The 10021-nt window shown below is 37.0% G+C and overlaps 3 protein-coding genes across 3 annotated transcripts; all 3 read left to right on the top strand.

Annotated features, from left to right (window-relative positions):
- Nucleotides 1-99: 99 nt before the first annotated feature.
- RHIMIDRAFT_245746 (ribosomal protein S26e) lies at nt 100-634 on the top strand (the record flags this gene model as incomplete). Its single annotated transcript, XM_023610241.1, has 5 exons — nt 100-102; nt 151-243; nt 299-383; nt 434-567; nt 617-634. 5 exons carry the CDS (start codon nt 100-102, stop codon nt 632-634), a joined length of 333 nt encoding a protein of 110 aa, XP_023463784.1.
- RHIMIDRAFT_229429 (alpha-mannosidase 2C1) lies at nt 546-5152 on the top strand. The gene is made up of 18 exons (XM_023607639.1): nt 546-567; nt 617-1084; nt 1133-1251; nt 1300-1435; nt 1515-1675; nt 1723-1978; nt 2027-2235; nt 2299-2363; nt 2415-2493; nt 2552-2739; nt 2803-2923; nt 2986-3081; nt 3153-3286; nt 3337-3545; nt 3598-3717; nt 3771-4602; nt 4665-4835; nt 4887-5152. The coding sequence occupies exons 2-18, from the start codon at nt 844-846 to the stop codon at nt 5116-5118; spliced, it is 3369 nt and encodes a 1122-aa protein (XP_023463785.1). The 5' UTR covers nt 546-567; nt 617-843; the 3' UTR covers nt 5119-5152.
- Nucleotides 5153-8761: 3609 nt separating this feature from the next.
- On the top strand, nt 8762-9931 carry RHIMIDRAFT_240185 (uncharacterized protein; the record flags this gene model as incomplete). Its single annotated transcript, XM_023609323.1, has 1 exon — nt 8762-9931. A coding segment is annotated over one exon (1170 nt), but the record flags the coding sequence as incomplete, so codon positions are not given.
- Nucleotides 9932-10021: the final 90 nt, after the last annotated feature.

Genomic DNA, 10021 nt, shown 5'->3' on the forward strand with positions numbered 1-10021 from the left:
AAGGGTGAAGAGATGAGGACCCCATATGAAATCTTCCTTTTAGTGATTACAATCCATCCATCATGGTAAAGAATCATCCATCCAATATACGAATATACAATGGTCAGTTATGGACAGATTGATTAATATTTTTGATATCTGGAATCGTAGACTAGCAAGAGAAGAAACAATGGACGTAACCAACACGGACGTGGACACACCAAGTTTGTCCGTTGCATCAACTGCTACCGCTGTGTCCCCAAGGTTAGATAGAAAAGGACAAAGACAAGCAGAGTTATTGAACCTTTTGATAAAATAGGACAAGGCCATTAAGCGTTTCACCATTCGTAACATGGTAGAAACTGCTGCCATTCGTGATATTCAGGAAGCTTCTGTCTACGAAGGTAAATAATTGAGAGGGAGAAATGGCGACATATTCATTTTCTCGATGTAGAATATGCTATTCCTAAGCTCTACGTCAAGCTTCACTACTGTGTCTCTTGCGCTATTCACGCTCGTATCGTCCGTGTTCGTTCTCGCACCGAGCGTCGCAACAGACTTCCTCCTCCTAGATTCAGATTCCAAAAGGTAAAATAAGATGATAAAGCATATATTAAAGACTAATGGCCTTTATCAGACCGCCAACAAGGCTTAAATTGTGTCTATATTTTCTCTTTATTTACAATAAAAGAAAAAAAGTTTTGGAATTGTGTATTTGTAAATAATAAGGGAATGTCAACTTTTGCACACACACACGCACATATCCTTTTTGTTAGTGCGTAGAAGGTTGTCAAATATAAGGTCTTTAATTTTTTTTATTTTATTTTTTTTCATTCTTGCTTTTTCCCTTGTTTTTCATTTGTAATGAATTTGAGCCAATTTCCCTTTGATCAACTGTCGCCTCAGTTTATACCATTTCAGTACAACAATAAACATAATAATCATGACAACAATAGCAGTAACAGCACACAGCCAAGTATTATTCAGCATCCAAAATCTATAAGAAGTATAACAGTTGATCGATGTTCGAATTTTGTAACTTCTGGTGTCAATGGCAGTGACATCAACCTTCTTTCTCAACTATATAAAGCACGAACTGACTCAGGTTGGGGAATAAAGCATAGTATATGTACTTGATATTCACATTAAATAGAGGAATACATTTCGCTATTAGTTTACAGTGTTCCTGATCTAAAGCGAATACCATTCGAAGAAGCTATTCGACAAGAATTTAGACCTACCCACCTAGGTGAATGGTTTGGTCCTTCTTGGGTAATTATATATATATATAATGTTACAGCATATATTCATATTGGCTAGTCTACACACTGGTTCCATGTTCGATTGCGGATTCCAGAAGAGTTTGTTGGTGAAGAAGTACACTTCATTTGGAATTCAGACAATGAAGCCTTAATTTGGAGTATGGAAGGTCTGCCTCTTCAGGGTTTAACAGGTGGTGGTAAAGTTTAATATAATTTACCAATTTGGTCTAGCGCGAAAGAAATTAAACCCCTCTCTCTATGTATATCACACAGCTGGAAACGATGCACGACTGGATTATATCTTGACAACAAGTGCGCAAGGAGGGGAAATCATTCAGTTTTATGTTGAAATGGCATGTAACGGTATGTTTGGTACTGGTAGTGGTTTAATCGGTCCACCCGATCCAAACAGGTTCTTCAATCTACACGAACTGGTAATAAAGACAATAGAAAAAGTGACATTTTATTAAACCACATGTAGGAACTTGTTGTGCCTAATAAGCTTGCCTGGGACCTTTTGCATGATTTTCAAGTAATTATTGGTATTGGCAAAGATTTTCCAGAGGATTCTCTAAGAGGCTCCCAAGCCCTTTATACAGCAAACAGGATCATGAACGTGTTTTCGGCTGGTGACGATCGATCGATTGTCGAAGCACTAAATATATCACGCGAATTTTTAAATGCCAAGAATGGTGATGCACAGCATGAGGTATATGCAGTTGGACATTGTCATATAGGTATACTATATACATATATTTATGTAATAATGAAGCTAATCATATCAGACACTGGTTGGCTATGGCCGTTTGAAGAAACAATTCGAAAATGTGCTCGCAGTTGGTCATCACAGATCAATCTGATGGACAGATACCTTGACTATAAATTTATTTGTTCACAGGCACAACAATATGAGTGGGTCAAAGAAAATTATCTATTGCTGTGGGAAAGAATACATGAGAAGGTAGCTATGGGTCAATTCGTGCCTACTGGAGGGGTAAGTAACTGTTTATTTTATTTTTATTTTTTTACCTATCTATTCTTATTGTTGTTATTATAGACATGGGTAGAGATGGATACCAATATACCTGGTGGAGAATCACTTTGTAGACAATTTCTTCTAGGGTAAGAAAGAACACCTATGTTATCATAACTGACCCCTTTTTATGAAAACAGGCAGCGATTTTTCAAAGAGAACTTTGGAAAACGATGTAAAATATTCTGGTTACCTGATTCATTTGGTTATACAGCACAGGTAAAAAGACAAAGAAAATAAGAGGAAAGCAAGTGTTTTAATGTGATTGACAAAAAAGATACCTCAATTAATGAAACTAGCAGACATGAAATACTTTTTCACACAAAAGCTATCATGGAACAATGTCAACAAATTCCCTCTTACGACATTTTGGTGGATTGGATTAGATGGTACAAAAATATTAACACATATGGCACCATCAGAAACCTATAATGCTCAATGCACACCAGAAGAGCTTACGAGAAGGTAAAAACAAGTTGGATGTGGGTCAGAAACAAAAAGGATAACCCCTTTTTTATTTTATTTCAGTGTCAAAAATCACAAGGATAAAGTCTTTTCCAACTCGAGTCTGTTAGTGTACGGTAATGGTGATGGAGGAGGAGGGCCCTTGGCAAGCATGATAGAGAGACTACGACGGATGAAGGATGTGGTAAGTTGATCACCACATATAATAAAAAAAAAAAAAAAAAGTCTAATAAATAATTTCAAAAGGACGGCTTACCAAAGATTAAGATGGCTTCAGATATCGAATTTTATGAGCAAATCGAAAAGACAGCTAACGAATTGCCATTTTGGAAAGGTGAATTGGTACGTGTATATATGTATATATTTGGAGGGGAGGATGTGTATGCTAAAGCTGATCCACATATAAAAAAAAGTACTTTGAGCTGCACAGAGGCATCTATACTACACAATCATTGTGTAAGAAATTAAACCGAAGTTGTGAATTTCTGCTTCGAGATCTTGAGATGCTGGCAACCTTTGCGTATCTGAAATACCCTGAATCATTCCAGTAAAGAGACAAGAATGTTGTTTAAAAGATACACTAACAAAAAGCCATAGATATCCTAGAGAGACCATCAACGAGTTTTGGAAATTCCTATGTCTAACTCAATTCCATGATGTCATGGGTGGCTCTGCTATTGAAATGGTCTATGATGACTGTTTGCAACTGTATACCAAGATTGATGTCTTGGGAAAGCAGATGAGAAATGAGTATTTGGCAAAACTACTCAACTTACAGGAGGAACCTACGTTGGATGATACAAAAGGTATAAAAAACTAGTCCATTATGTGTGCACATAGCTGATATGGATAGTGCAGCCTTGGCCATTATCAACACACTACCTTGGGAAAGAACCGAAGTAGTGACAGTGCCTCTTAACGAAGGATTACCAAAATTAACACAATATTCTGCCTTTGGGAGATCAGCTTATGCACTTGGTAAAGCTTTACAATTATTTGTTTATTAATATACTCATCGACTTTTTATATAGTGAATAACGTACCACCAATGGGGTCCAAAGGCTACAGCTTTAAGGAGCAATTAGGATATGAACCTGTAAAGATCAAGATGGATCAGTTGAACCACATTGTTATCGAAAACCAGTTTATTCAAGTCACATTTGATCAGTCCGGCCATATTGTCCGATTATTTGACAAACAAGTAGAGCGCGACCTGATTAGACCAGGAGAATGTGGCAACGAATTCAAGATATATGAAGATATTCCTCTCTTCTGGGATGCGTGGGATGTTGAAATATATCATCTGGAAAAAGCCAGAAGGGTAGACCAAGGATCCGTGCAGATCCTTGAGCAGGGACCCCTTCGTGTCTCACTTCTAATCGAGAAACAGATTTCTGAATTTAGTCGTCTGCGGCAGATAGTCGTACTCACTGCTGTATCGCGTCGACTTGATTTCGAAACTGAGGTTGACTGGAACGAAAACAGAAAGTTTATGAAGGTCGAGTTTTCTTGGGATATCCTGACGGACGTAGCGACCTATGAGTGTCAATATGGCTATGTGCAGCGACCAACAAATTACAACACGAGCTGGGACAGTGCCAAATTTGAGGTGATGGCTCAAAAGTTTATGGATCTGTCCGAATTTGGATATGGCGTGGCTATGTTGAATGACTGTAAATATGGGTGTTCAGCATTTCAGAATTCCATGCGGCTATCTCTTTTGCGATCACCCAAGGCACCAGATTCAAATTGTGATTTAGGTCACCATATATTCAAGTATGCTATTTATCCACACCCTAATCACTTTTTACAATCGGACGTGGTCCAGCAAGGTTATAATTTTAATGCGCCGTTGTTGGCAAGGTATGAATACGAATATTTACAAAATGTGCTTATATCAATTTCCCTCTTTTGTATATCTGTAGTGTGACTCCAAAGAGTAGAATACATGATGTAGACCATGCTGTTCCTCAATTTACAATAGAAAATGCCCCTAATGTGATACTTGATACTATAAAATTAGCTGAGGATTCAAACGATGTCATCATCAGACTATACGAAGCTTATGGTGGACATGCCAAGGCCAGATTAATAAGGTAAAAAGAAATAGATGTATGTGTACCTGCAACTGATCTGGTACTTATTAGTTCGAGAGTCATTGAAAAAATGAGTAAATGTAATATATTAGAAGAAGATATTGAATCGATACCTATTATCAATCCAACAAATCCTTCAAATGTCAGTCGGACATTCAGTAAGAATCTTCGAGTGTTGGATGATGACATTGTAGAATTAGAGCAGCAAAGACAGATAAATGAAGGAACGATCATACGATTTAAACCTCATGAAATTGTCACTCTAAAACTATCTTTGATTTAATAAACTATTAAAGATCCGTCTTTTTTTGTAATATCCATCGCCTATTTGATACAACAATTGTGTATATTACCACGTACTGTATTTCTTTTTTTTTTTTTTCATCTTTACTATCATATACTTTATGGGCCTTCTCTTAGCTTAATAGTTCACAAGCTTATCAATTGAATTTGTAATAAGATCTGTTGTTTATATCAAACATTAAACTTATAAAATAAAGATTGTAGACCATTGACCTCACATTATATTAACAATGCTTCAAAATAGTTTTTACTTAATATAAAACCATTACAAAATAAGTCTTAACAGCTTCGATTAACAGGATCAATCGCAAAAAGGTAAGAAGGAGCTTGATTCTAAAAGCGTGTGTGTGCAGCTGGCAACCCCTCAACTACTATTGCCAGAGAAATTTAGTCAGGCAGCCTCAAACTAAATTCCAAAGACCAAGATACACTTTACAAGTATCAAGGCCAAAAGACTCGAATTAATTTGTTGTATAACTATCCTCAAGGCATTACTGCATTTTTATAAAATATTGTCATAAAATAAAAAAAATTATTTACGTAAAAAGACGATAAAGAAAAATATGTTTGAATAAAACGACATCATGTCAAAAGAGAGAAAAAGTATGTTAGTATTAGGGCATATACCCTAATATTAGTTTTACTTACCCCCAAGGTGCATTCTGGGGAGGGTAGCGATAACTACCCAGGATTATATAAACAAAAAAAAAAAAAGGAACGGAGGACTGAGAGAACCCAGAGCACCAGACGAGGCAATTGGGAAAACGCTCCAGATACACGCCAGAGAGCAAAGAGGGCAAGGCAAGCGAGTCAGAGCAAAAACCATGAGGACAGGCTAGTTTTGATTTGTGAATCTTTGAACACTCAGAGGGACATTTGATAACTGCTGTAAAGAAGCAAAAAAAGGACTCTTTTCCAAACAAGCTTCAGGATCGAGTACCTGAGATAAAGAAACCATATCAAATAGAAGCAATCTATATCGTGACCATTCAAGAATATGCATTGCCAAATATGAATAAAGAATTTAAACTTTTACAAGAGACTAAAGAGGACTATTGCTAATATTAAGTTAATTTCAACTCCAAGACAGCCCACCTGTTAATAATACTGTCAAATGGGATAGTGAGCCATATTCTTTTTGTATTTGTAATTACTCAGATAACATTACAATGGTTTCAATACGACATCTAAATTTGGAAAGCACGACATTCAGTCTCATTATTTTTTGAAAATACAGTATATCCATGGATGTCAAGGCTGGTACTAGGAAAATATTCTTGGTGAGGACGAATTTATATTTCGTACAGCATGAATTTTGTTCTCACCATTGAGTGCATTTATTTTCGATCATAGGTGAATTTACTTTCCGGAAAGAGTGTATAGCCAGCAGCTATAGGCTTAATCACGTTTTCTGTGCAGAAAGCGGTAGCAATTCGGCAGAACTGATCAATCTACGATGGACTGATAGTTCTGTTGAATTGAGGGAATGCTGCCCCACATAGCAGAGCCGCCATACCAGACAAGTCAATAGAAACAACACTCAGCATGTCTGTAACATGAGTATTTTGATCTGCTTTTACTGACGGGTAGGATGGGTTCACGCAAACAAAAGCGTCATTTACATTTTTTTTTAAATTGATACAGCCATTCTCGTCCATTGTCTTGCGCTTTGGGTGTAACAGCTTCTTGTAACAAAAAATGCAAGTTAGTGAGGCATTGTATTCGCTTGTTATGCAAATCAAAGTGTAGAGGTTACGTTTGATAATTTTCCAATATCCTCCATATCTTTGGTAACCCTTTATGGACGACACAAAGCAGAGACCATTATCTCCAATAGAGCATAATTGATGGCTTTCCGCTGCTTGAAATCACATAGGATCGTACTTGAGAACACAGCCTATCTTTATATTCCGCTTTTGCAGTTCATCGTTCGTAATTGACGTACTCTTTGTCACAAGTAATAGAAATCTCAAAGTACGCCTTAGTGCGTGATTTTTCCATTATATCAATTATCAAATTGATCAATACTGCTTATATCTTGGAAGCTGCATTCACTAAGTTTTGATTCAATTTCTGAGATAACTTTAGCATTTGTTTTCTTAGCATGTTGATACTTTGATCTTAATTGATTCGCACCACTACCATAAACAATTTCGGACGCGTGGGCTTTGAAAGGCTTTGCAACCTTGAAGAACATGGCCTCTTTCTGTAGAAATTTCAAAACTAGCAGAATCTGCGGATAGACGAAAATAAGCTGCATCAAACTGCTTTCTGTCAAAGCTGAGAGTTTGTTATATAAAAGCGAAACTTGAAATGATCTAGTGATAGTTTTGCTGTTTCTGTCATAGTCACAAAACCATTGCCCGTCCCAGAAAAAGCGAAATTTGTTAAATCAGATTGAGCGTCATCAAGCTTGAAATGTTCAACACAAGATAACTGACTATTATTGCTGCCATAGGAAGTGGCCTGATTAAGATTATTATACAATTTTCTTCTTGCGTCTGATAATTACTGTTTCGTGTCTATAAGCCTTTCATTTATAGCATCTCTAGAAGCTTTCGTTTATTGAACTTTTTGACAAAGCCAGTTGCTTTTGCTCTATACCAGTGGCTATTAATCTTTTATCTGCACTTCTTATCCATTGTTTCTTTAAATCGCGGATATTGTTTCTAAGCGTAAACTATCGTCGTTCAGAATTAACTTTTTTTAATTGTCTTTGTAGTACATCTACTTCTGCTTGTTAAATCATTCTTCTATCTGGTATCCTATGTTCAAATGCTTCATTATTTCTTTTTGTATTTCTTGTATGAGAAAGAGGAGTAGCTGTTCTGGAAGGAGTCTGATGCCGTAGGTATCCATTAATTCGAGCTGTTCTCGCCTCAGACAGTGTGTATATATATTGAGCAAACTTTAAGCCATAGCTAGGGAAAATTGAGTTGATATTAAAAGAGAGCAAAGAAGCACTAAAAGTTCTTATTTGTTATTCTTCTTGTCTCTGTGCAGTGGTATCTTCCGCTTCTTCTGTTGTCTCTTCTTTGCCTCCGGTTTTCCTTTTCGAATTCTTTGAGCAGTGTTAAAGAACTCGGCTTCAGCAAAGCTCTCCCAATACTGCCCTAGCGTTTTTCACTTGTTTTTTCGTATTAATTCTAGCTTCGGCACCAGTAACTATCCCACGAAGTAATCTGGATCGCGATATCATTGATTTACAAAGATGACCAGTATTCCTACCTGTTTGGTAGCAGTGTCGGGTTTCTGAAGAAATGTGAATTTCAAGTTGGTCCATGAAAGTATTCATAAGATATTCATCTTTTCAGCGTTCTACAGGCATATTTGGATGATGAACTAGTTAAACTTCACTTGCATTTCGCTTTTAGCTAGCCGGTCTATTGATCATAGTCTTTCTGGGATCATACACCACTCTTTGCTACTTCTTTTCATGCATTAGTAAATATTAGCAGTAGTAAAGAGGAAAGAAACCCACTCTCAGGCTTGCAATCGAGCAACTGAGTTTTTTATTTATTTATTGCGCACACACACGCGCGCGAGAAAATTTGACGCGTGCACTCTGTAACTTAAAAAGTGACCGCGACCTCCCTTTTTGCATACTTTTTATAATATTAAAAATGAGTGAACGAACGAAGAGAGACGATGGATTAAACTCAAGCTATATAGGCGTTTCTGATTCTGAAGATGATTTTAGTTCTGCTTTTGGAAACGAAAACGATGCTCTTGATAACTACAACGTTTCAGATAAACTCAAGAATCTGCTAAGAATGGGTAACTTTCGACTAGAAGAGAGCGGCCTGACTCAGCTTGAGGATGAATCAGACGATGATTCCATAAGACCTATTCGAGAGATTGAGAAAAGTTTGATATCAGATAGCAATAACAACAACAATAGTGAAAACAAATACATGAACTTTCCATTAAGACCTGTTGACGATGATACAATTACCGAAAAGAAGAAAAAGAAGGTTGATAAGTTAAAACGTCGAGAGAAAGAAAAAGAAAAGAAGAAGAAGAAAAAGACTAGAGATGATATCCTGGAACAGCCGCCTCAGAAACAACGACGAGACGTACATGACTTTTTGGAGAGGTTAAGGCAAGAACAGTCAGATGGGGAGGAGGAAGAATTCAGTAGAAAACGTAGAAGCGGCGGTAGGAAGACGAGGAAGAACAGAGACGATTTAAGGTCAAAGGTCGATGAGAACGGAGAAAGACTAGTACGGGAGACGGAACTGTTGAATAGTTCATCAGACGATTCAGACGATGACAGACCTATGTCCAAGAGAGAAGAAATGGAAATGTATCGTCAAAGAGAACGTATTCTGAGAGCTAATGAAGTAAAGATCAAGCCAACGATGAACATAAAGTCATATGAAGACTTTATTAAGCGTAGAGAACAACGCGAGCAGGAAAAAAGGTTAAAGAAAGAGCAAGAACAAGCGAAAATGCAAGTTCAACATGATAGTGACAGCGATGACCTTGAAATTATCTATAACTCCAAACTAAAAATCACTTCACCAGACCGCCCCAAATATCCATTTTTGGCAGTGTCGCCTGTTCGTAATGCAGAAACCTATAGACGAGAGCATAACTCGATGCTGCTCAAAAAACTATATGAACAAACCCAGGAACATAGAAAACAGATGGAAGAAGCAGCAAAGGCAAAAGGAAATTTTGTGTCGGCTGTAGATAGAGCAAAGAAATTGATTGAACAAGAGAAAAGGGCACAGATCATAAATGAACAAGTCGAAAAGCATTTTAAAAAGAAATCAACTTTGTTCTCAACTGTAATGGATGAAGATGATGATGAAGATGAAGATTATAAATATGATGAACAAGAGGATGAACAAGAGGATGAACAAGAGGATGAACAAGAG

The sequence above is a fragment of the Rhizopus microsporus genome, assembly GCF_002708625.1.
Source record: "Rhizopus microsporus ATCC 52813 unplaced genomic scaffold scaffold_15, whole genome shotgun sequence".
Taxonomy (NCBI): domain Eukaryota; kingdom Fungi; phylum Mucoromycota; class Mucoromycetes; order Mucorales; family Rhizopodaceae; genus Rhizopus; species Rhizopus microsporus.

Coding starts and splice junctions, on each gene's coding strand:
- RHIMIDRAFT_229429 (XM_023607639.1), top strand. CDS start 844: ATGAATTTGAGCCAATTTCCCTTTGATCAACTGTCGCCTCAGTTTATA. Junction 1,676..1,722: donor TCTTCAATCTACACGAACTG/GTAATAAAGACA, acceptor AACCACATGTAG/GAACTTGTTGTGCCTAATAA. Junction 2,494..2,551: donor CATTTGGTTATACAGCACAG/GTAAAAAGACAA, acceptor TTGACAAAAAAG/ATACCTCAATTAATGAAACT.